This window comes from Talpa europaea (genome assembly GCF_964194135.1).
Source record: "Talpa europaea genome assembly, chromosome: 13".
Classification (NCBI taxonomy): domain Eukaryota; kingdom Metazoa; phylum Chordata; class Mammalia; order Eulipotyphla; family Talpidae; genus Talpa; species Talpa europaea.
The window spans coordinates 68,048,797-68,076,459 of record NC_140080.1 but is presented as its reverse complement, the minus strand read 5'-3'; the positions used below and the strand labels follow the sequence as shown (position 1 = coordinate 68,076,459).

The following is a 27,663-nucleotide window of genomic DNA, read 5'->3' as shown; positions in this document are numbered from 1 at the left end:
TCAAAATGCCTCCACCTACAAGGAGAAAGAACAATTGATGAGTTCATTTCTAAATTTAAAACCTGTCATTTAAATGAAGCACAATGAAATGGTCTAATTTTTAAATGAAATGCCATCAGCAGTCTCCTGGCATTCCTCCCAGCTGACAGGCAGCCCAGTCCTGGTCTCCGGGAAGAAGCACTGGTCTGTTAGACAAGTTAATTCAGATGAGAGAATATTTGGGTGAGCACACACTTCAGCCTCAGAAAGAAGGTCATTCTTTCTGCTTCACCTAATTGCCCCACTATGTCCCTGATATCTTGATAGTTTCCCCCTTTATTGACTTAATGTCCATTTTTTCTCTCTTGTTTTTTTTTTATAATTTTTTTAAAGATTTATTTATTTATGCATATAAGAGCTGGGGTACAGGCCAGAGGTGCAGGGGTGGGAGTGAGAGGATTCACCAGAGACAGAGTTGGGAACAGAACAGGCAGAATGACTGAAACACACTGCTGAGAGGAGCAGTGGGTTAGACTAGAGAGGTCTGCTGTGCCATGAGGGTTAGTTCCCTGGACTGGGATTGAATTCATGTTGCAGTGGCTGAAGATAACTTGATAGCGTTGAGACTTTAACCCCTGGGAGGCAGACTGACTGAAATACACTGCTGAGGGAAGCAGCAGGCGAGACAGGAGAGGTCTGCTGTGCCATGTGGCTTGCTTCCTAGCCAGGCCAGGGATCGAACTCATGCTGCAGAGGCTGCGGATTGCTTCATAGTGCGGTATTTAACCCCTTGCGCCACCAGGGAGGTCCTTTTCTCTCTTGTTTTATCATTTTTTTTAATTTCTACCAGTTTTTCTTGGTAAGTCAGTCCTTACAATAATGCTCACATTTTCCAAATTTCCAGAGACAATCCCATTCACTAAGGTAGTGACCACCCACTGATCATTTCCTCTTTAATCACCCCTTCGACTCCCAGACTCCAACCTGCAAATCCACTCCACCTGACCCAGGGGATTACGTACGTCCTGCAAGCACAGCCTCCTTTGAGTTGGCTGACTGGGTTTTTAGCTAATCTATCCCCTTTATGTCAAATCATAAAATAAGCTGGAAATAGCTGTTCAAAAATAAAACAACCTGTATATATTTTAAGCACTTTTCTAGTAAGCTTGTGTAGTAATTGTTTCCATTGCCTTACAGCTAGCCTTAAACATCTCAATGATGCTGAGGGAATGTGCATGAGAATAAAACTACCTGCTTTCAAACCTCCCAGGTGGCTCAAGGGATTAGGCCTCAGCACTATGAAGCTATCTGCAGCCACCTCAGCCAGGGAGGTGGCCCACATGGCACAGCAGACCTCTCCTGTCTCACCCACTGCTCCCCTCAGGAGTGTATTTCAGTAGATCTGCCTGTTCTGTTCCCTGCTCTGTCTCTTGTGAAGACTCTCACAACTCCCCGCACCTCTGGCCTGTACCCCAGTTCTTCTATGCATAAATTAACAAATCTTTAAAAAAATTCTGCTTTCTGTTTGTTGTCATTGCCCATCTTTTGACTAACTTCACAAATTCAGTATCTTCATACCAGACTGTCCACTTTAAAATTTCATAGCCTTAAGTTAAAGTGTGTCTTGAGAAATTTTTTTTTAACAAACTGTACTCTTGCTTTAGCAAAATAAAATGTTTTTAGTATCAGAGATATTCTTTTTTTTTTAATTTATTTATTTTTTATTTATTTATACAAGCACTGGGTGCAGTCAGAAGCGCGGGAGGGTGAGAGAATTCACCAGAGCCAGAGCAGGGAGCAGAGCAGGCAGAAGGACCGAGGTACACTACTGAGGGGAGCAGCGGGCGGCAGGAGAGGTCTGCGCGCCATGTGGGACCCTCCTCTGGTGGCCGGGGAGCAGCCAGGGATCGAACTGGCTCTGCAGAGGCTGAGGGCAGCTTCGCAACCCAGTGCTCAACCGCTGCGCCACCGGGGAGGCCCAGTATCAGAGATATTCTAAATGGACATTTTTTTTCTTTAGTCTTGCTAATGATTTTTATTCTTTATTTTGAGTGAAAGCATCACTTTTAGGATTTTATGCCATTTTCTTTGTGAGGGAGAACGTGAGTCTGCATGTGAAAACTCCGTATTCTATTATTGGTATATGTAGCAAAAGCTAGGTGTATTGTTCAGTCCTGCCTTTCAAAACAAAGGTCCTTGTGCAGGTCATACCCTCACTCTGAGAGGATGGTGCCTTGCATAATTTTCTGCTCTCTCTCAGTAGGCATCCCAGCCCAGGGCCTTTTGATGTGGGAAGTACAAAGGCCTGATCCTCTTGCCTCAGTTCTGGAGGGCTCAGGGGCCACTCCAGTTCTGGATCTCCCCTGTAGGGGAAGCCTGAGGCCTCAACTCAACTACATCACAGTCCAACCTCACCCTTTGCCAGTTCCAACCCCTTTCACTCTGACTTTCCAACAGCATCCCCAATAAATGTAATGCATAAAAATAAAACTGAGAGTCAGCTTTGGAAACTGACAGGGTCATTTCAAGAGTCTATTGCCGTTTTAGAGACCTACGGAGGCAAGATTTTAGACCCTCTACTTGAAAATCTTGCCTTAGATTTAGTTACTGCACATAAAATCAGAATTAGTTGGAATCTTCTTTAATACAGAAATCCCAAACTTGCTGTACCCTCTCCAATAAGCCTGAGTTCAAGAGCTATCACCAAAAGACCTGTAGAACAAAAACACAGGTCACCTCAGGCCTCCCCTGGTGGCACAGCGGTTGAGTGCTGGGTTGCGCCGGTTAGGTCCCCGGCCACCGATGAGGGACATGCAGGCAAAATCAGTTTTGCCTTAAAGGGAGCCACAGATACCACCCCAGAAACAATGAATAACTATACACAGTTTGGTACACAACTGCTGGAGGATAATACTACCCCCACCACCACCAGAGTAAGGGGGGCTGGAATGGGCAGAGGGTGAGTTTGGATTGTGGTGTAGGTGGGCTCCATAAACCCAATTTAAGAAGCATTGATTTATAGTGAAAGTAACAGGAACTCAGTACAAGAAATGAAGAAAAGAAGGTAAAAAAGAAAGTATATCCAAAAATGTCCTATTTCTTCACATGATTTCATCAATAGGTTTTAATTGACCAAAAATCAGTCTCAACTTACATTTTCCAAAGTCAAATTTGGCGTAGTTGAACTTCTTTCTTTACTATATTTCTTCTTGACACAATAGACACTGACAAGGGTGATAATCAGCATCACGGCAAACACAGTGACAGTGGAGGAGACAGCAATGACAATGGTGTCATGAGTGGAGCCTCTCTTCTCACACTTTTCTCCCATGTACCACCAGTCTGGCCCTGATGCACACCTACACATGTAGAACATGACTGAGAGTTAGGAGTTGATATTTAAATCTGAAAAGCTTCACCACGAAAGGTGTGGGTCAATGTTCAGGTTTTTGACAAATGGAACCATTTCACTCACTCTGGACTGGAGTGGTCAGGAGGCCAGGTGGGGCCAATGGAAAGGAACAATGGGATTTTTCCTAATGCAGTACTCAGAGAAGCTCCAAGGTGGAAAAGAAAAGTAGGATAGGCAATGAAGAAAATCTCATTCCATGTCCCCATCTCTCCGCCTCCCAGCAATACACCTTGGCTCCCTCATCTCAGAACTTAAGTATCTTCATCTACGAAATGGGGCAATCACACTGAACAGAACAGACTGTTAGGAGGACTTCAAAAGATGATGTCATTCATGAGTGATGGAGGATAAGAAAAGAAAAGTTGGGGGCCTCCCTGGTGGCACAGGCTGTTGATCGCAGTGCTGTGAAGCTGTCAGCAGTCTCTGAAGTGCCAGTTCGATCCCCGCTGTCCTTGGAGCAACCCACATGGTGAGCAGACCTCTTCTGTCTCGCCCGCTGCTCCCCTCAGCAGTGTATTTCGGTCAGTCTGCCTGTTCTGTTCCCCGCTCTGTCTCTGGTGAATCCTCTCACCCTCCCGCACATCTGACCTGTACCCTGGCTCTTGTATAAATTAAAAAAAGAAAAGAAAAGAATAGAAAAGTTGGAAAGAAGACACCACAAGACCAGAAACCTGGCTCACACACTGCCAGGATCTGGAGGTGGGGGAAGAATGGCTAATGGTTCCAGATATAGGCTAATGTTCCAGATATATAGGATATAGGCTAATGGTTCCAGATACAGGAACTAAAAATCCTAGGCGCCAATGTCTAGATCACAAGGCACAAGATCCAAGTAGGTGCCAGACTGCTATAGAGAATGTCACCAGTGTCACCAGAGGTAAAGAGATGGAGATTGAGGGCCATTGTAGGATCTCTGGATCCTTTCAAATTCTATGAAGTTAACCAAAATTAACAACAAACAAACCACTCCACAAAGGAATGAGCCCCTCCCGAAGAGAAAACAGTATCAGGGCAATTTCTGCACCTGAACCAGGCAGCAATCCCTCCACCCATCTGTGCCTATTGATACCGGAATTGTCAGGCCTAGTCTCCCAGCCCGGATCGGATTCCAGGCTGCAGGGCAGCGCTGAGCCCCAGCCGCTAGACCCCCATGGGTTGGTGTCTCACGAAGCTGCAGCAGGAACTTCGCAGACGCTCAGGCAAGCAAGGAGAAGAGGCAGGTTTGTTTAGAAGAAAAAGTTTATTGAGGAGAAAAAGAGCAGAAATAAAGTGGGACTCCCAGGCCAGGGAACCAGGCCTGGGAGGGGCAAGGAAGCCAAAGTAGAGTCGTGTCTTAGGGAATATATACCTTTTTTCCCTCATTATTCTAAAACTTTACCAGTCTCTTTGTGATTGGTTAGTTCTCGGCTGTCTCACTTAATTTGCTACTGAGTGGGGGATCTTCACATTCCTTATCTAACAGCTTTCTCTTTCCCCATTTGTTGCATCTTTAAATTTATGGCCCAGTCTTCTGGATGGGCATCCCTGCATTGAAGTTAAACAGCTGCCCTTCTAATGTGACAATAAATTAAACCACTCTCCATTTCTCCAATCTCCGCCTCCCTTTACCACCTGAAGGAAACCAGGACCAGCATTAACAATGTTGTCCTTGGTCCTGAGATGTTTGTTTTTCCTAATGGAATGGGTTATTTCCCTTGCTTGTCCTTATCTCTGAAGCCTCTCTAAATTTTTCAGAGGTCCCCTCCTGCACTATCCCTAAAACTGCCTAATAACCCTAGCTTGCCCTGTCTCATTATGCAGGGGCTTCTCTTCACCAACCTTTTCCTTTTGTAGTGCAGGAGCTGCGGCTCTTCTGCCCACCTGTCTATGCAGGAGCTCCCCGCCCCTAACTTCCTCTGCAGGGCAGCAGCCTCCTGCCTGCCATGACTGAAGCCATGCCGGAGCTTCTCTTCACTGACCTACCTCGGCAGAGGCAGCTCTCTCCTCCCAAGACATCCTGCTTGCGACCATGCAGGGCTCTCTTTTAGCAAACCGTCCCTGTTGGGGCAGCTCTTTCTGCCCACTTGTGTCTATGCATGTATCATTTTTCCTTCTCTCCTTTTTCATAATAAACATCTTTTGGATATAACTACATTTCTTTCCCATGGAGAAACTTGCCTGGGAAACTTGCCCTGTGCCGCTGAAAGGGGAGCTCTGGTGAAATTTTTCCCAGAGTTAACCCAAGGACCCCACTCTCCAAACCCAACATCTCCTTGGCTGTGTCAGACAATTAGATTATAATGTGCTATTTTTGTCATCAATGATTTCTTGGCTCTGTAGTTATCCAAAGTCCACATGGACAGAGAAGGAAAAAATCCTCTGCTTTTGTGATTAGAAGCAACTGATACTTACTCACAGAAATATCAATATTTAATCCTACATTGTGGGAATGATGACGTTTCTAACAAAAGCAAGGGGGGTGCTTATCCAAGCTACGTCTTACCTGCACACAGCTTTGTCGTTTTGGATGACGCAGACGCCATCATTCTCACATTTGAAGTTTTGGCAGAGGTCCCGGATGCCTCCAGAGGTTGGGGTTGGGGTTGGGTGGGGTGGTTGTGTAGAATTAAGATGGCCGATGTCTATGGAGTTGGGGGAGAGCAAGGATAAAATCAGTTTGGACTTTAGCAAGCATTTGATCTTCACATTTTAAAATAGGTGCTTAGGTTTCAGGGGTATGAGAAATGCAGGCAATCTGGAAGCAGCATAACTTCCTAAGTAGTGAAATAGTAAAGAGGCAAGTTGAAATCTAGATGCAAAGGAAAGTGAGACCAGCAGCCTGTGGGTTACAACTTAACCACCTGCTTGCCTGGGCATGTCTGAGCTCAAAGGGGCCCAAGCCCTTGTGACCAGGTCCCAAGGAAACCATAGACATGGAAGACAGCTGAGGGCTTCCCAAGGTCACAGGCCTCTTTCTTGTTAGAGCAAGTTGGTACATGTTTGGCACAAGACCCACAGCCCCTAGCAACCACATTCTGTTCTTTGTGGTGTTTTCTGTTGCTTCTGATCCAAACAAGACCAGATACAATGGATGAATATGTGACTTTTTCTCTCTAAATTAAATGCTTTCTCCCTTGACAAAAGTCATCTCTGAATAAGTGTTTCCAACAAGTATCATCTAGACTCACCCTAATTGACACTGAACTCAAAATCTCATGGGTTTAAATTGCACCAATTTTTATCATAAATAAGATTCTGATTTATTGAAATGCAAGTGGGTCTTTAATTGTAAATGAATTAAATACATCTGAAGAGGTGTTAACCTATTTCCCTAAACTATATACAGTTGTGTAAACAGATGTTAGCTCAATTTAAAAAATGTTAAAAATTAGTAATGCCTTAAAGTCCTACCACAGAAAACATGGAAGCCACCAGCAATACTGGAAAATGTATCCATTGGCTGCCGTGGCTAAAAAACTTTGAGATTTTTAAGAGAAAATAGATCAGTATTATTATTGCCAAAATATGTTTGTGCATATGTGTGTACCTATGTGTGTATATCTGAGATAATAGAGAAATTCCATTTCAGTTTAATAAGTCTTTGTGTGATGTTTTATTTCTGTTATCTCAAGGTATAAACTATACTTTAACTAATTTGTAAGGTTTTCTGGCCTAAAGTCTTCCATGAGTGCTCCAAGTAGTAGTAATTAAATTCTTTATCCTAGAACTTTTATTGTTTCCATTTAAATTATTTTCATATAGTTAGTGATTCATATTTAAAAAATCCACTCATGCCCATTTCCTCCCACACTCTAATATACCTAAAAATTGAGCCCAGAAGAAGACAGTAAATAATGTTCCCCCAAAATAATCTTATATAAAATGACTTTTATTGACATACCTTCCACTGTCAGTAGCATATAAACAACATCTCCTTTTATAAAATCTCTGCTTTTCAGCCTCAAATGGGTTATAAAGGAACTGGTACCAAGGCCCGGGCCTCTTTTAAACTGAGTTCCATTAGGAAACGAAGCGTCTTTTCCCACTTTGGAAGGCTTGTCCCAAAAATAGTTTCCATCAGCTGAAAAAGCAATTTATGTTTATGGATTGTGTTTAGCATCACCATCGCTTTTGGTGGTAAGAAAGAACAGACAGTGTGAAACACAATTGGGATGGGGCTGAAGATAATTAAATGACTGGCAAGTCACTGAAGCTTGTTCACTTATACTTCCTGAAAGAAATAAGATGGCCAGGCAGTGAGGACCAGGTTCTGGGATATGAGTGGAGAGGGACTAAATGTTTCCCAGGTGAAGTTATCATACCCATAGTGACTAACCTGTACAGAAACTCCCCTGCCCATAAGAACCATTCCTTTGTGGACTTTTTCTGAGTTATACATAGTCCTTTTAATTGAGTTAAATAAATATGTTGCTGAAAAAGCTTTTAATATTAACATAAAATAATTTATCTCATTAACTGATTTTTTCACCTAACAGAGTCCTTTTGGGACTGGAACATGGTGAGAAACAAAGTTTCTGGGAAAAGGTGAACACCCACCCAGCTTTGAGCCATTTTCAGTGTCATTCAAGGAAAAATGTTCTGAATTGAAAGTGAAGAAATTCTGACTGTTAAGTCTCTACAAATCCTCTTTCTAAATGTTATTTTTTCTTATCAGTTTAGGGTTTTTTTCCTACCAGCAAGGTCGTCTTTCTTTCTTTCTTTCTTTCTTTCTTTCTTTCTTTCTTTCTTTCTTTCTTTCTTTCTTTCTTTCTTTCTTTCTTTCTTTCTTTCTTTCTTTCTTTCTTTCTTTCTTTCTCCTTTTTCATACATAAAAATCACATTGGGTAATAATATTCACCTTGTCATACTTGCATTTTTTTTTTCTTTATCCAGTTACCAGAGGGCAAAAGATTATTAAATTTAGAAATGTTATCATTACTTTCTGGTTGCTGTTCCCCTTTGAGACTGGAAGATGATGAATGATGTCACCATTAGCAAGTCCTCCTGAACTTACAGAGAAATTATAATCCATTCTCATATCTTTCCGTACCCCCCAGAGCATCTGGTCAACATCTTCCTTCTCATCAAAAGTCATCCCCCATTACAAGAGCTGAATTGTTTTTGACAACTTCAGTGACAAGATCAAGACAATAAGGGTTAGGAGAACTCAACATCTGAAGGTCATTCAATACCAGCTACTTCTACAAGCTTCCATATTTGATCTGTAGTAATTCTCATAACAGATCTGTGCAGTTATTATTGCCCCAATTTTACTACTGAGGATACTGGGACTCTAAAAGATGATTTGCTCAAGGTTTCATAAGTAATGAGAAGCAAATCATACATTTGAACCCCACATTTCAGATTCTAAACCAACATCCCTTGTATGACACTGAGATTTCAGGTACGGTCATTAATTCCCAAGAATACAGTAAATATCTTTATTTGCCAGACTCCCCCAATGACGTTCCTGACAGTCTCCTGCCTGGGAGTCTCTGTCCACAACTGCTAAAGCCCTTCCCCTAAATATCTTCTGTTCTGAAGATTTTGGGGTTCAAAATTACCTAGGTACTTGACTGTGCAGTTTCTCATTCCCAAATCATTCATCCCTCCTGGAGTAATGATCATGTATTTGCAATAAAGAAAATGAGTCACGAACCGGTGGTCCTAAATGGATCTGTAGTTACACTCCGCTGGTTGGACATACGCTGTCGAATGTCAGGATTTTGATCCAAGAGTGTCATCGTGGCTTGTAGCCAAGGACATGGCCACTGTAATTGATCATCATTGGCTCCAGAGATCAAGTGGAAATATATTGCTGTATCACTTGAATGGTTTAGATTCAAGGAAATCTGAAAGGCATAACCTTTAGAAGAATAATATGGAGGGCTATATAGAACTCCATTTGGGCTGCCAATGAGCTGTGTGAAATTCTTTATATGCCAGATATGATGAGGGCACTGTGTCTCTGAAAGATTGATGTCATCAATTGACAGGCCACCCAATGATGTACCAGCGCCTTTGACCCCTTCAAAAACCACTCTAAATTTCTTGGTCACTTTCAATGTTACGTAGTAAAGTTGCCAGCTCCCAACAGGTATATCTACAAAAGAGACATTATTTCAGAGAGTTCAAAGGAACCACGAATCACATGCAAATCAGAGTTCTAACCTTCATGGTCAGTGATTGTCCTAGATCTTCTGATTCCTACATTTGGTACTTTCACTCCTCCAGCCCAAGCCCATTCACTTCAAGGTATTTCTGTGGGATTAGACTGCTCTCTGGAATATTTGAATGCTTATCTAGTCATTTCTCAGATAACTCACCCTTCCCCAGAAATAGAAGAGCAAACTACAGTATCTAACTCATGAGTACTGATGAGTTACTTCCCATTCTATGCTAGTTAAATGGCTAAATTTAATATTCTATATTTATTTCCAAGATTCCTGTCATACTCAGTATAAGCTTCCTTTAATATATTTATAGTTTGATAGGAATCTTCACATACAAAATTTCCATCAATTTTTTGCAATATAAAGTAGGTATTTACCATTTCCTTGAAAGCCCAGATACTATAATTTCCTGCTTAGCTTAATATTGGCTCAATATTATATACATTTACCTGATATTTTATTTCAACTCTTTTCTCCCCAATGACTTAAAACTTAAACATATTTGGACTTAATATGAAACACAATTGCTTGAAAATAAGTTAGAAATATCCAAATTAGAAAAAATTCTGTTATCGATATTATCAGTTTAAATTCTGAACTCCTGGGCCTCCCTGGTGGTGCAAGGGGTTAAGCACTGCACTATGAAGCAATCCACAGCCTCTGCAGTCTGAGTTCGATCCCCGGCCGGCCAGGGAGAAACCCACATGGTGCAGCAGACCTCTCCTGTCTCGCCCGCTTCTCCCCTCTGCAGTGTTTTTCAGTCTCCCTGTTCTGCTCCCCACTCTGTCTCTGGTGAATCTTCTCACCTCCATATCTTTGGCCTGTACCCCAGTTCTTGTATGCATAAATAAAGAAAATCTTTAAAAAAAAATTCTGAACTCCTAAGTGAGTCTATTAAATGTCTTTTGTGCTATTATTTATCAATGATATTTACAGATTGCTAATGCAAAATATATGCACACACAATGTATATGTTCTATATAAATATATATTCTATATCATTACACATGAAGTATTTAAATTATATATTAAATACTAATAATAGTATGTGGTATGCTAATAATATATACACATACACATATAGCAAACATATATACAGCTATGTATAAAACAAATCTTTTGTGCTATTATATATCAATATCAACAGATTGTTAATGCAAAGAAAATATGTATATGTACACATAAATATCTATGATATATAATTAGAAATTAAATATTTGATTCATATGTTATATACTGACATACATAATGTTCATGATATGTTTATAATATATACACATATACACATATATGTATGTATTTGTGTTTTTATGTATTTGTGTGTATACATGTACATATATACATAAAACAAACCTCATAGCAAGTGTTCATAAAGAAAATTATCTGTGTTTCTGATTATGGGGGAGAAATGGCAGGACATAAAGCATAATATTGATTGATTTTATAATGGGTTTTATTCAATTCTTTCAACCAAGAGGTCAATATGTGGAGCAGACAGTCATACATTTGCCAGCTCGCTACTTCTCCCTTCCTCAGGGAATGCTCTTAACCGTCTGCTTTAAAGGGTCAACATGACCCAGCACCTGACACAGTATTGGAATGAAGGGTGGGTGCCCGGTCTCAGTGTTGCTCCGTTCACTCAGAAAAAAGTTCCAAAGGTCACGCTTAACCCAAGTGATAACAATCAGAGTCCTTCACTGGGATTTATTTTTTTTTTAAAGATTTGTTTATTTATTTGTTTGTTTGTTTATTTATTTATACAAGCACTGGGTATAGTCAGAAGCACGGGAGGGTGAGAGAATTCACCAGCGCCAGAGCGGGGAGCAGAGCAGGCAGAAGGACTGAAGTACACTGCTGAGGGGAGCAGTGGGCGGCAGGAGAGGTCTGCGCACCATGTGGGATCCCCACCCAGTGGCCTGGGAGCAGCCAGGGATGGAACCAGCGCTGCAGAGGCTGCGGGCAGCTTCGCAACCCAGCACTCAACCGCTGCGCCATCGGGGAGGCCCTGGGATTTATTTTTTTAACCAGAAATTAGAGGAAGAGTCCCTTTTCCAGTCTTAAGGCACTTGGTAAGATGTAAACTGGAAATACCAAAGTACCAGTTTTATGGACAAAGACCATCTGAGATAACGTAACATTATCTATTTCAGAGTTTGGTTACATTTAGCCAGTAGCTTTTCCCATATTGCCTTAGCTAGTCCCTATTACATTTTTATTATTTATCAAGAACTGAATTCCACAGAAACAAAGATTAATTTACAGTTTCTTACAAGAATGTCACACAACATAGCACCTCACCATGGCGTAAAATAAGGGGGATCAAGTTCGAAGTAGAAAAGTATTGAGTCCATAGCACCTACCCTGTTATATGCTGTTGCATTAAGAGTTAAGACTGAACACAAAGAGTAAGACTGTTGACACTGTACCTTTTATTGTTTTCACAAGGGTTAAAGTACCATTCGCATCATTTGCAGAATACTCCCGGATATAAATGCTCATTTGGTCATTTTCATTTCCGCTGTTATATAAATAAAATTCCAAGCACTGAAATCCCCTTTTAGGGTACAGTGTTCTGCTTTCCAGTATTGCTTTATGCCCCTCATTTGCAGATCTATAGTCAAAATGCATGAAGAAGCCAGAACCTATTAAAAGGACAAAAGCAGAATTGAGAGAAAACTAGTACTAGTTATAGGAATGGTATTTCCTGAGCATAATAGTTGCCACTGTAGCTAGGGCACTGTATTGGGCATTTAAATATGCATTTAGGGGCAGGCAGTTTGCACAATAAATATTAGGTCATCTTTTTCTTACTAAGATGTTAGTTATCAAAAACTGAAAAGCATTATGTGTTCTAGTCTCTCTCTCTTTCTTTCCCTGCCTTTCTCCCTCCATACCCCCTTCTTCCCCTGACTTTCTTCCTTCCCCTCCTTTCCTCCTCTCTTCTTCCTGGTCTGTGTGGAACCACTATCCATTGTCCAAATCTGCACAAAATCTTTTTTATCAACTATATTTGACATATAACATTATTTAAATTTAAGGTAGACAACTTGCTTATTTGATACATTAATACATTGCAGGGGCACATGACTGCCCCTGTAATAATAATTACCATGTCTATCACATTATGTAGTTATCTGTAATTATCATTTCATTTTAGTGGTTGGAATAATATCTAGTCTCTTAGCAAGTTTGATGATTATGTTACAATATTGAGAACCTCGTTATTATGTTACAATATTGAGTATGGACCTCATACTCAACTCTACTGTGTGTTAGTTCTCTAGTGGTCCTACTCTTTGCAAGTTAGTACCCTTAAACATCATCTGTCTCATCCAGACTCCCCAAAAAGGCAGAAAGAAAATGAAGAGCACCTTTTTGTTATTTGAGACCCCAACCCTGCCTACATCATCTATCTATCATACAAGGGCCCAAAATTCTGAAATCTAGTTTTACATATTTCCTGCTAGAATGAGCAAATAAATAAAAATTTAATATTTGTAACCAAATAAAAAAACTATATATTTCAAAATAAAGCTACTCATCTGAATGGGATGAAGTAAACTGTATTTCTACCTTAATTTAAAGTATTTTTGCTACAGGAGTATGTAATGTTGAATATAACCAGCTGAAATTCTGACATGGATTCATTCACAGCCTAATGCTGTTCATTACAAAGTCTGTCATATCCTGCAAACTTCAAGAGAACAACCCCACTACTCCAGAGATAAGAGTATTGTCAGGAGGCACAGCCCTCTCCTGCTGTGGGCTTCACAAAATCCAGATCTCATAGGTAGAAAAGCATAAAAAAGTCAAAAAGCAAAGAAATATAAGGCAAAAAACTGACTCCTTAGTAGCAACCTAGTGGATTATCATGAATAATTCTGATAGAAATTAGAGATAAAATCCTGGTCTTTTATAACAAAGGAAATACCTAGAGCCAACAATTATAAGATCAAGATCTGTCTTGGTCCTGTTACCTTTGCACTTGCCCATGGAGGAGTGGTCAGTACTGGGGCCCCCAGTTGCCTGTTGAACCCTCTGCCAGTCAGCATTATCACCTGAACTTTGGATCATACCACACACATTTTCCAGTTCAAAATCACATGAGTCCATAAAGCTCAAGGAGGATGCTATAGAAGGGGAAAAAAGTATTGACATTGGTGATATGTACATGATAATCTAAGTAATAAAAAATGAATTTATCTCAGAAGCACCAGGAATGCTAGAATACATTAGAAGGAACACTTAGCTGATTCTGCATGAAGGTGGATTAAAGACCTCTTGCTATCAGCAGAACTAAGAAATAATCAACTCTAAATTGGAGAAAACTGTATCTATACTCATCTAGTTTTTCAGATTATGAAGCTACAACCCAGATTATTTGATCTCATTTATATAATAACTCCATAGTTCATTTTGGCTAAAGACTTTTGAATATAAGTTGGTCCACATGTGGATTAGTGGCAGCTTCAAAAACCTTATAGAATCTGATTAATTTTCACTTCTAAAGACCAGAACTTGAGAGAAATGCTGCTTTCCAAGCTGTAGAAAGGGCTCCAGGTGCTATTCTGCTTTTTTCCTAAATTTCAAAGTACTATAATTTCAGAAGACTTGGCAGACTGCTCAGCAAAATAGCACAGAGCATAGTTTTTCCGGCATAGCACAGAGACACAGAATTTGTTTCAAAGAACCTGTCCATACAGCAGTTATACAGTCGATTCAACTTCAAGAGATCATTTTCACTGAAATCCATCCTTTGGCCAATTACATCCATGAAGTCATTGATTCTTGTTACAATTGTAGGTTCTGTTCCATTTCTGAATGCAGTTTTACTGTAATGCATTACTGACGTGTAGTCATAGGGAGTATTCAGGGTGTTTGACCTTTGGTCATCATAGGTATTAAAATTGCTCTCTTTGCCTAAATGAGAAATAAAAAAATCTTCAGTTCATGTTTACAAAATATAGCTCATCTTATTCAAAATATTGTTAACTTGGAAAAGGAGACTGTAATAAAGAGTTACAATGTGATAAACAGTTTAATAAACAGTGTAACCTTTGCTACATCTTATCGACAGTATTTCAAGAGTGTTTTATATACTCCTACTTTAGGATATAACAATCAAGCTTAGAGCTATGATATCAGCTGTCGTGCAGAACATATCTAGGCCCAAAGTCAGACATTAGCATTTGGCCTAAGGTTCTAAGAATTGCTAGTGGAAGGGGGGAATTCTTCTCAGGAAAGCATTGTTGAAACACACAGGGTGACTGGCAGTCAATAATGGGGACCTTGATAGCAGGTGGAGAAGCAGTCAGATGACTTTGGAAAGTGTGGTGGGATGGTTCCTGGGAATGAATCATAAGTTAGATTGGGGTCATTAGAAAGCTTAGCCTGGGATTTCAAGGTTACCGAAATATGTGTAAATGTATTTTAAATCATACACCTACAGAAGCTAACTGGACGATTAGTGTCATGCTAATGGGTAATTGATTACAACTTGAAATTGGATCATTTTGTGTATACAATAAGACGGATCTGATCTCAAAAACACATAGCTGTGTTATCAAATCTACTCAGAAATTTTTACTAAAAAGAAAAGACTTTAGGAATCCTGAAAGGTGAGGTCATGGATTAAAGTTAAACACTTCTCTTGCTCAAAAAAGCTTTCAGTCTGCTGCTTTGCTTTAATCCAGTTGAGATTCCCCAGGAGTGGTGGGGAAAAGGCAAAAGCAAGTTGTGATGTTAAGATTGTGATATCAGGGACTTCAGCATGGAGCAGTCTTTTCACAGTGCTTCAGGTGACAGCAATGGCAGCCCTTCCTCTATACCTTACAGGACAGGATAGGTGGGAGAGCTACGTATCACTGTGGGGAAAATGTGGAAAATGAACTCTAGTCTTACATGACTATTAAGACCTATCTGGTTGGAAATATAAAGTCATAAAAAAAGTTTGAGCTGTTTGACTCCTGCATGAGTTCCAATATAAGTTCCATGGAACAAAATCCCAAATACTCCAAGAAAAAAAAAAAGATAAATACCATGATTGGTTTTAGTAAATGCACTTCTTTTTTGGAGATTTAAAATTCACATTTGTCTAAAAAGACTGTGAACAATATAGCAGTGTCAACAACTAGCTGGCTAATTTCTCTTAACCTAGAATTTCCCAAACTGATTTGACAAGGATCCCTTTCCAAGGAATCCATTATTTTGGGACTGCACCCCATAAAACATGCTTTGGGAAACACCAGACTTGTTTCTAAGATCATATTAAGCTCAAAAATATGAGGGTTCAAGGGTACTAGAGCCCCAGCAACCAGCCAATATTTCAACTCATACCATTTAGAACTAAATGACATAAAACATCAAAATATCAGAGGTTTTCCATTTATTGACAGTTGGCACAGTTGGTAGGAGAGGGCACAAGCTTAGAAATTCAGTCTTTAACAAAAATTTAATGAAAGAAAGACAGAAAGGAAGGGAGAGGAGCAGGGAGGGAGGGAGAGACATGTACCTGACTGAATTCTGTCCCACATGATCTGGACGTAGTCATCCCGATCTGAACGTGACTGCTCATGCCAGAACCCCAGAGCGTGAAGGAACTCATGTTGAATCGTTGCTATTCTGTCACAGTTTGCCCCAATGGAGAGTTCTTGCCTCCCAACACGCCTATTTCCTATTGAAGACCAGCAGCTTACAGGAGAGTTTACAGGAGAAGAGGGAGAAGGTGTGATAATGATGCAGATTGAGATCTCAAGGCAAAATCTCCAATGCCCAATTGACCGAGATCAGCCCACTCCACCTGTATTTCTCTGTTCTTATGTCTGAACTCCATATATTTCTCCATGACCCTGGACAGGTATGAAAAGACCAGATGATCTTTGGAGAACTTGTCCTCACAACAAAGATTACAAAGAGCAAGTGACCCCCAGGAGTCCTTCACCTGAATTTTCTGGGAAACTTCAGAGTGTTTCAGATTCTCCTTTTGTGGATGGCCATCAATAAAGGTTTGATAGGTATAGCAACCAATCAGAATTGCTGAGTTTCAGAGAAATAACACTGTCACCTTCATAACTCAAGTAGTAAGAGTTAGTAGATTAAAATAAATTTAAATGCATACATGTGTTCTATGTAAACTATAAACAGCTGAAGTTCACAAAGTAGTAGGATGGGTGACATGCAATCCCACCACCTTGACTTAATATCAGTAGTTTGCTTGCATGCATAAAAGTGTTATTTTTATGGCTAGAGAAACTAGATCATCTTTTACTCTCTAGCAAACAGCAAAGGAAACCCCAATCCACCCTCAAGGTCAGAGCCTAGGGGCAATTGCTATGATATAATACCTCAACCACATCTGTTGTCATTAGCATTCTTAGAAGACAAATTTTTCCACTTACCCACTTCCCTTGAAAACTGATATATAATTATCTTCTCCAGTCCAAGGCTTGAAGTCAATGCATGTTTTTAGGCGATAGCGTTCAAATGCATTGAGGATAACTCCCTTAGCATTCATTTCTGAAGGAAAGAAACAAACAAAAGGGAACTTATTAAAATTATCACCATTGACCAAGTCACCATGGAAACAGGCCATGCACTTTATTGTTTATCATGAATTAGTCCCTTCATGAATGTTTAATGTTTTGTTTTTACAAAATTTAGTATTCCATACCAATTATGAAACATTCAACACGTGTGAGAGTATTGTAAAAGGCACAGCCCTCTTCCAAGATAAGACCTTCTTTTACCCTGTACCTTTATTTACCAAGGACCTTAATCATTTTGCATCATAAATTCAAAAAGCGCCACCCAGTATCAATTATCTAAATCCCTGGCTCCAAAGGATAAGGTCAGTCCTGAATAGGCCTAAGTGTTAAGTAAACAGCTGTTCAGGATTATTTTCCCTTTGTTAACCCTTCAGGTTCCTAGCACCCAGGTCTTCATGTCCATCCCACCCACTTCTTTTATTCCTATCCTTCACTCACATTTCCCAATCCCAAATCTGGTACTCAGGCAAGGAAATGTAGTTATTCACTGGAAGTTGCTTCAAGTGTTATCCCTTTCAGGGGAGTTGCACCTAATAACAGATAACATGGAAGTTTAAGCTAAAGGACTAAAACCCTACTGTTCCTATATTGGCCCACTAGAATTTGAGCAGTAGTGATTTCTGGCTTTCCAGATATGACCTCCAGAAAACTCTTCATAGGGATTTATTTCTGCTACAGGTAAAAGAGGGTTTGCTTAGTGATTTCCTTAGCCTGAGTCATTTGAAGATGGTGTAAATTTCTGAAATGTAAGGAAATACTCTTCTCATGTTGAACAAAGAGATTAAGTCACTGCTACAATATTAAATATTATCTAAACAAGAAATCATAAAATGGAAAGAATAACCTAAAAATTTGAGTTTAATTTTATTATAAAAACTATGTAACATAAAACAATGCAAAAATGGTAAGTGAAAGAACAAAAAAATTTAAATGCTGTAGTTAAAACTGTTTAAAAAATGTTTATGATTTTGAATAGTAGGATCTGGGCCATGTTTTTTATTTAATATATTTCATTCATGTATATTTCTAAAATTTATTTTGGAAAATATTTGTTGACACTCCATAATATACCAGATTATGCTAAAGTTCAGTTTTAGAAAATGAAATATAACTCCTGTCCTTAAGCCATTGCTATGTTGTTTTATAATGTTGTTTAAAGATGGATACTTAAAGCCTGCAAGTTTAGGAATGAGGGGTATGGAATAGTGGTAAAGCACTTTTTTTTTTAATGTCAACTACTATTCTTTTATTTATTTGTTTATTTGTTTATTTATTTGTAAAGATTTGTTTTTATTTATACAAGCACTGAGTACAGTCAGAAGCGCGGGAGGGTGAGAGAATTCACCAGAGGCAGAGCGGGGAGCAGAGCAGGCAGAAGGACCGAAGTACACTGCTGAGGGGAGCAGTGGGCGGCAGGAGAGGTCTGCGCGCCATGTAGGACCCTCCTCCTTCTCCGGTGGCAGGGGAGCAGTCCGGGGATCGAACCGGCGTTGCAGAGGCTGTGGGCAGCTTCGCACCCAGCGCTCAACCGCTGCGCCACCAGGGAGGCCCTAGAGCATTTGACTGCAAGTTTAGGAATGCTTTGGTTAAAACTCCTGGCAAAATAGACTAAGAGATAGTCAAATTAAAGCTCACTAATGTTGGTGCCTCCCCGGTGGTGCAACGGTTTCGCGCTGGGTTGCGAAGCTGCCCGCAGCCTCTGCAGCACGGGTTCGTTCCCCGGCTGCTCCCCGGCCACTGGAGGAGGGTCCCGCATAGCGCGCAGACCTCTGCTGCTGCCCGCTGCTCCCCTCAGCAGTGGACCTCGGTCCTTCTGCCTGCTCTGCTCCCCGCTCTGGCTCTGGTGAATTCTCTCACCCCCCTGTGCTTCTGACTATACCCAGTGCTTGTATAAATAAATAAATAAATAAATCTAAAAAAAACCAAATGGAATGTTTAAGAAACCTTAAAAAATAAATAAATAAAGCTCACTAATGCTCAATGAAACATTAAGAAAATAATTATTAGGAATTATTATTATGAAAATATTTTTTAAATATATATGAATATATATGCACATACATATATGCATATCATATATATAATTTTAAAACAAAAGTATTTTAAAATTTTTTATCGAAAGATCAAAAGAAACTGTTTAAATCAGAAGTAGTTGCTAAAAGAGAACAAGCTATCAATTATAAGATGAATAAAGTCTGGGAATCCAATGTAAATATAGTGACTGCAGTTAATAACACTGAATAGTTCAATTAAAATTCATTATGAGGGTAGAATTTTAATGTTCTCTTCAAAAGAGAGAGAGCAAGCAAAATAATGTGAAGGGATGGCTCTTAGTTGATCCATGGGAATCCTTTCACAATGTGTGTGTGGGTTTGTGTGTGTGTGTGTATGATGTATATACCTGATATATATCTCATATATATCCAGGGATATACACCTTAAAAATCTTATAATTTCACAGGTAATTCCTTCATAATGCTGAAATTTTTAAAAATGTAATAAAATATTTCAGATTCCCCCCCAATTCCAAGAGCCTTTGTATTTTTTTGTTTTTTGTTTTTTGTTTTATGGGACCCTCGCCGGCAGCCAGGAACGAACACAGCCCAGCACTCAACTGCTGCACCACCAGAGGAGGCCCTCCAAGAGCCTTTTACTATTCATATGACATAATTTCTTTGTAACATCTTATTATGTTTATTACTCTGGTCTTGGCTTTCCTACCCTGGTCTTGGTTTTTTTATCTATGTTTCTGGCCAGACCTCCCTTTTCAGTAACTTCTATCAGATTCTCCTCTCTACCAACTCCAAAAAGCCACTCTCTCTCCCTGGCTGAATTCCATTTTCCACCATATTCTTACTCATTCAGTCTTCCTGGTCATTCAATAAAACCCATGACCCATGAAATACTTACATGCAAGGCACTGTGCAAGATGCCAATCCCTACCCATCACTCAGCCATCTCCTGCTTCCTAATAACTCCCAAATATTTCTCTAACTTAAATGAGCAAGCTGTACACCAACACTTTGATATCTTCACCACAGTCAGCCTGATGCACTTCAAATTCTACATCACAAGAAGTAATTTCCACCCCACTTCTCTATTCCAACCTCTTTAAGATATATTCCCTATTGTTAAAGTCACTCTCATACACACATTTGCCTACGACTGAATCCTGGGCCCTATCATCTTTTCACCTAGACCTCTTTCTTGTTAAGCTCATGAAGTCAATCATGAAATCTCACAATTGCCTCCTAACACTTTCATAGATTTATCCATTCTTGTCTATCATCACTGAGAGTCTTGGTTCAGAAACTTTTCAGACCCTCCCTAAATTTCAGCAACCATCTCCTGATTGATCTCCTTACTTTATTTTTGCCCCATTAATGACACATTTTCTACAATGCAACCAGAGTGATAACAAGCTCACTTTCACATGAAAAATTTTGGTGGCTCCATTTTGCATCAGTAAACACACCAAGTTCTTTAATTTGGGAAAAACCCAAGTCCTTCTCTCTCTGGATCCTGCCTAGATATTCAACCTCACTATCTGCCCTCTTCCCATCTAAATTTCAGCTGAGAGATTTTGCCCTTCCCCATAACTTGGCACACAATGATCCAGCTGCCTAGAGCACCCTTCCCTTGCTATCAGAAGCTGCATTAGCCCACATGGTACAGCGGACCAATGTGAATTAGCAAGGGGTATCATTTGGGCAGATGCTGTGAATGCCAGCCTGGCAGATGGATAAATGGCACTTCTTGCAAACAAGTACTGATGAACAGAATGCAAACTTGATTTTAGTCCCATTCATCTCCCTGCCCAGGCACCTAGTCAGGATGGACAACTTGTACAACCTTTTTGGCTGCTTTTTTACAGTGCTGCCTACTGCCTAACACGTATGGCTTTAGATCCAGGTTGAGTTATGCCCCTCCAATGGACTTCCATAGCTCTTTGCATAATCACTACTCATAAGGTTTCTGTCCTTCTATTATAATATGCTTTTGGTTCATCTGACTCTCCACTGAAATATATGCTCTTTAAGGAAATACTTCCCAAACAGTGGTTCCTAAACTGATATCATTTTCACAAGTCCATCAATAAAATGAAGGCCATGTTCAGAATTTTCCATTACAATTAAATTTCTTCTATAGAAAGGATACTTGTTTTCCCTTTTATACTGTTTTTTCTTTTAAAACTTTGTTCTTGCAATGGCAAAAAAAATTTCTCTTACAGAAAAGTTGTCCTTAGTGGGCCTCCCCTGGTGGCGCAGCGGTTGAGCGCTGGGCTACGAAGCTGCCCGCAGCCTCTGCAGCGCTGGTTCGATCCCCGGTCGCTGGCAAGGGTCCCACATGGCGTGACAGACCTCTCCTGCCACGCCAGCTGCTCCCCTCAGCAGTGTATTTCATCAGTCTGCCTGTTCTGTTCCCCGCTCTGGCTCTGGTGAATTCTCTCACCCTTCTGCGCTTCTGTGCTTGTATAAATAAATAAAATAAAATAATAAAATCTTAAAAAAAATAAAAGTTGTCCTTAGTTTTGGATTAGAGTCTTCTGACTTTTTAATATTAAAAGAGTACTTATTTTATGAAAAGAGGATGGTAATAGATAGTAGATGCTCGTTTAAGTTGCTAACTTGACAAAATAAAGTGCTGGTGAACCAATGCCAGAACCGAACATGTTGTTGGTTGGTTGTTTTATGCTTTTCACTCAGGTATTCTAAACATGTGGGAAACTGCTGCTTTAAAATAAAGACCAGCTCTCTGATCTTTCTCTTCCAAGTATCTAATACAGGGTAGACTTTGCATAAGTGTTGGTTAAATTAATCCCTTTATTGGTTAAAAAAAAAAACTCAGCAAATATTTCAGAGAAAATCAATTAGGGTCTTTTCATTGTTCATTGCTTATTTTTTAAAGTACATATGCACATCCATACAAAGCAGCAAACAAACAAAAACCCTTAAAAACCATCATAGCCTCCCCTTTGAAATACTGAACCACATTATGTATGGAGTCTCCAAGATATGTATACTGACCCAAGCTATCTTCTAGAACATATGGAATGGTATGGGGCCATCTATAGTTTTCTCCAATGATGGAATTTCTATCTTGTGCCTGTCAAAAATAAATGTGAAAGGGGTAATTGAATGAAGGCAAAAACTTATGAAATAATCAATAGTTAATCTGGAAACAAGTGACGTTTGAAGCTCTCTTAACCCATCTTAACAAATTGCATGTGTGTGCACATGTATATATGCATCTATAGTGCCCCTACTTTTATCATTTTATAACAAAATGATAAAAAGAGATCTAGAAAGAGATCACCAGTTTCTATCATTAATTTTGTTGATAAAGATGAAGACAGAATCATGCAAAACCACATAAAGAATGACTGTTGGAAAACCTAAACTACAAATATTGTTAGATATACAGACTAGCATCTAATACTAGAGATTAAAAATATACAAGAAGTGAGTGAAAATTCAATAACCTTAATCTCATATCAGAAAAATTCTACATCAAGTAAATAAAAGTTTTTAAACACTTTTAAAGGATAAGAACTTTTTATAGTAGAAAACAAATAATATATTCATTCAATCAACAGAATGAACACTTTCAGTGACTAGGGGTACATTGATAATAAAATTGCAAAGGTCTTTATCTTCATGGAACTAATACCTAGTGGAGAAGACAGACATCATATAAGAAAACAAGTAAGGGACCTCCCTGGTGGCGCAAGGGGTTAAGCACCCCACTATGAAGCAACCCAAGGCCTCTGCAGCATGAATTCGATCCCCAGGCAGCCAGGGAGCTACCCACATGGTGCAGCAGACCTCTCTTGACTCTCCTGCTCAGCAGTATACTTCAGTCAGTCTGCCTGTTCTGCTCCCTGCTCTGTCTCTGGTGAGTCCTCTCACCTGCCACATCTCTGGCCTATACCCCAGCTCTTGTATACATAAAGAAATAGATCTTTGGAAAAAAGAAAAAGAAAACAAGTAAGTTTAAACAGGATAAATTTAATTGTGGAGGAAATGAAAGGGAGAAATGTAAACAAGAGCAAAGGAATGAGAGAGAACCTTAGTTCAGGGACTCTTGGAAAGGATGACATTAGGGATGAAATGGGAACAAGAAAAGTCAGTATTAAAAGGATACTGAGAAAATTATTTCAGACAGAAAAAATGTAGTTACTTTGGTTCCGAGGTCGGAATAAGCTTGGTATGTTTTGAGGCCAATAGACTAATGAGTTAGGAGAGAAAAGAAATGAGAATGGGAGACAAAGAGGAGAGGAGGAGAATGTTAGGAAAGAGAGAAATGAGGAGAGGATTTGGGGCCCTGAGAGATAGTTGGATTTAAAAAGCCCACATTGAGATACCACCTTACACCAGTAAGAATGGCACATATCAGAAAAATGAGCAACAACAAATTTTGGTGAGTATGTGGTGAAAAAGGAACTCTCCTACATTGCTGGTGGGAGTGCAAACTGGTCCAACCACTATGGAAAGCTGTCTGGAGGTTCCTCTGTCTACTAAAAATGGAGCTACCGTGTGACCCGGCAATTCCACTCTTAGGGATCTACCCAAAGGACACAAAAACACTGATTCAGAAGAACACCTGTATCCCTATGCTTATTGCAGGACTATTTATAATAGGTAAAACCTGGAAACAACCCAAATGCCCAAAAATAGATAACTGGATCAAGGTGATGTGGTACATATACACAATGGAATACTATTCAGCAATCAAAAAGGATAAGCTCATGCCATTTGCAGCAATGTGGAAGGAACTGGAAGGAATTATGCTCAGTGAAACAAGTCAGAAGGAAAAAGAAAAATATCAGATGGTTTCACTTATAGGAGGAATATAGGGGAACGAAATAAGACATGAGGGGGAAATAATAACAAAATAAAACACAACAAAACAAAACAAACAGACAATTGTAAACCAGAGACATCCTGCAGGGGAGGAGGTGGGAGAGGGATCAGAGGGTGGGAGGTAGGAGAACAGGGAACTGAGGTGATGGTGCACAGGTGCATTGGTGAAGGAAACTCTATGGGAACTATACCTGAGGTGGGGGGAAGCAAATGTTGTTTGAGAATGAACAGTGATGTAAAATATATATAAATAAAATAATAAAATAAGAAGCCCATGCTAACCAGTCATTTCCAGACACTCTACTTTAGCTTGCAGTAGTTAATAGGAGATTCTTCCTTGTACTATTTCAACTCACCTCATCAAGTTTGATGTCTCCCTCAAAAAGATTCAGTCCCAAATCTAAGAGGGAAGATAAAAAATTCATGTGAACAATTTGGATTCAACCCCCCGCTACCCACTAAATAAAGGAGACCAACAAAAAATCCACAAACCTTCATTGATATCAAATATGTCCTGATCAATTCCACCATCCACATCTTTGAATAAAATAACAAAGAAAAACCCATTGAACATTAGGTTTACAAATGAAAATCTTTATTAACTGCAGAATTAGAAGTTAGGTTCTTTTAACTCAGATAAGTAATTTATAGGTTCTGATTCAATATATGCAAATTGATTAAGAATCTCTCGTAAGCCATGTTTGGAGCTATAGAAACTCTTGCCCATATATTCTTAACCTATCATATCCCTTGAATGCCAAATGACTTCAAACATAAGGAACTGGTTACTCTGTATAACATTAAGCTAAATTTGGAAGCTAGACTAGATGAATGTATTAAACAGGAAGCAAGAGTCAAAATTTGGTCAAACCAGCCCACGCTACCCATATATCTACATCCTCAAGCAAAATCCTAATGTAAATTTGAATTAGTCTTTTAAATTGCAAAAGGGTGAGTAATATGGCCAAACCTCTAAGCTTACAATAGAGTAGGATAGAATCTCAGGTTTATGGGATTCCATACGAAATAGCAAAAACAATCACAGCAAGCATTTATGGGATCTGTATATGTCAGTTACTGTGTTCAGCTTTTCCAGCATCTACTCTTCTGCTTGGTATGTGAGCGGGAACAATAAAATGTTCCTCAATAAATCGATCAGTGTTCGATCAAAGTTCAACGCAATTATGCAATTATGTTTAAGCAATTATACATTGTGTTCAGAAATAAATGTGTCATAACTTCTTGCCTTGCTGTTCTGTTCACAGTTATTAACTACCTGTTCTGTTGCTCTAGGTTGCAGTCTTTTAAAATTATTATTATTATTATAGCAAAATTCAAAATAGACTCACCAAAGTTTTCTGTTGTTGACTGGGAAACAAACATAAAAATATATATATTAGTATGCCGCCCATAACATAAATTGGTGTTCTTGGTCCCAATTTTTATCTAGCCACTTTTGGGTTGTTGTAGTTAATCATTAATATCATGAATTACACTCTCACATATATTCAAGACAGCTATATTGGAGTCTAAGAAAACTTTTTGACCAAAGGGTCTTCTCATTTCACAGGAAAAACTGAAACTATCTGTTACTTATTTTCAGACTGAAAATAAGTCAAAACATAAGACTCAAATAAGCATTCATTTTAAGCAGATTTCCTAAAGGATTCATGGAGCAATGTTTGAAAGACCTTATAATCTATTACCAAAGCTGAAATAGTATTGAAATTTATGACACTCTTTAAAAAGGAATTTATTCAAGATTTCATTAATTGTGGTTTACTTCCAGATTTCTTTCAAGAGTCTCCCTTCAAAGACAATACCGAATGTTTAAGAAAAAAAGTCAGTGTATATACTGTGCAATTAAAAAAAACTGCTGAAAATAGATTGTCCACTGTAACTAAATGAATCCTAGACTATATGCCCATTGGAAAAAAATTAAGTGAAGTAAAATTAAGTATCGTAAAATTTAGACTGGTAAACAGTAGATTTAGTTTATATTCCTGGCAAGTCAGTTCACCTTCCTAACACTCACATTAAATATGGCCAGTGCTGCTTTGCATGGGTAGTGTGAGGGATCTATGATATCAAGTAAAAGAAACACTTCATAGGGCCTCCCCTGGTGGTGCGGCGGTTGAGCCCTGGGCTAGGAAACCGCTTGCAGCCTTTGCAGCGCCGGCTCAATCCCCGCCCACGGGCGAGGGTCCCACAGGGCGCGCAGACCTCTCCTGCCGCCCGCTGCTCCCCTCAGCAGTGTTACTCTCAGTCTGCCTGTTCTGTTCTCCGCTCTAGCTCTGGTGAATTCTTTCACCCTCCCACGCTTCTGACTGTACACAGTGCTTGTATAAATAAATAAATAAATAAATAAATAAATAAATCTTAAAAAAAAATAAAAAAAACACTTTGTAAACTATTTCAAAATGTTATGCCATTACAAGGTGTAATTTTATTTAAATGCTGCTTGCATAGCTAAATACTGGGATTATTTGGAGTGTTTGGCAAGCAGAGGAAATAAACTGGCTGGATGGTTATCATTCTTTCTTGATATTATCAATTGCTTTGATTATCTCACACTTTACTAAAAATTATCAAGTGTTTGCTCAGAATTGCTGTAATGTGTCTTAAATGCTATCTTTTGTTTTCAGTGCTGCAGTTAGTGCACAGACTAGTAACTCAATATTATTATTACTGATTTTTAAATTGCCTCTCAAGATATTCCTCTATGCATTTGAAATTTCATTGAGGACCTTGGGTTAGTTTTTGCAACAACCTCCTGTCACTATAGAAGGAGAAATCTAAATTAATAAAGAAGCAGAAGAGAAATTCCATGCTACAAAATTTTATATGTATTTGCTTTGCCTGTGACATTCATCATGTACTTCATTCTTGTCTCAAGTTACTGTAACAGCAAACTGCTTTACATTTGGCAGTGGAAATGGAAAGTTTTTCAAGTTTCACATTTTCCATTTTATCAAAAGAAAACCTGTTGCACAACAATGAAACAAAAAGAAAAACACAACTTCATATCAATGTCTCTAATCCCTCTAATGCAACTTCTTATACCCTATTTTCTCTCTGCCCCCTGCTTGGCAAAAAAGAAACACTCATTTCATTAACACTCTGAAATTTCTAAGCAGCTAAAAAAGAACAAACAAGGTGTTCTTTAGCAATCAGTATTAACTGCCCCCAATTTTTCTAATTGTTTTCTATATATTGTTTCCTTACCAAGCCAGAAACCACAAGGAAAACGGCAAAGAACAGAAACCAAGGCAGGCACCGTGGATCCATGCTGTCGCGTCCGGTTGAAAGTTGTGAACTATGAAATTCAGAGCAGCACTTTTTAAAAGGCAAACATCATAATTTATGGCCTTCGATCTTGATTATCCATCTAACAGGTTAGCTTGCTGTAGCAGTAATACCTCTAAATCAAGGAGTCAAAGTTCAGTATCCACAAGGCAGCACACCAGAGCTATTGGTTGTTTTTTTGTGTGTCAACATTCATCACTAAAATTCCTAACTGAGACCAGTTAATGAAATAAGTTCTTTAATAGAGACATACTCACTCCCAACAATCTTAAATGCTACTTGAACAAAAGATAAAATAAAGTTAATTTAATTTTATTTTTTAATACTTTTCTGCAGAGTTTTTCTTTTCTCTTGTGATCCCTCTAATGTGTAAATTTTTTTAAAGATTTTTTTTTTATTTATTCATA

General features: G+C 39.1%; 1 protein-coding gene across 1 annotated transcript; it reads right to left on the bottom strand.

Annotated features, from left to right (window-relative positions):
• MEP1B (meprin A subunit beta) lies at positions 1-27,238 on the bottom strand (the record flags this gene model as incomplete). Its single annotated transcript, XM_084252694.1, has 15 exons — positions 1-15; positions 3,134-3,338; positions 5,874-6,012; positions 7,272-7,451; positions 9,030-9,473; positions 11,970-12,185; positions 13,521-13,673; positions 14,245-14,463; positions 16,055-16,233; positions 16,941-17,058; positions 22,115-22,193; positions 24,307-24,350; positions 24,443-24,487; positions 25,300-25,318; positions 27,176-27,238. 15 exons carry the CDS (start codon positions 27,236-27,238, stop codon positions 1-3), a joined length of 2,118 nt encoding a protein of 705 aa, XP_084108820.1.
• Positions 27,239-27,663: the final 425 nt, after the last annotated feature.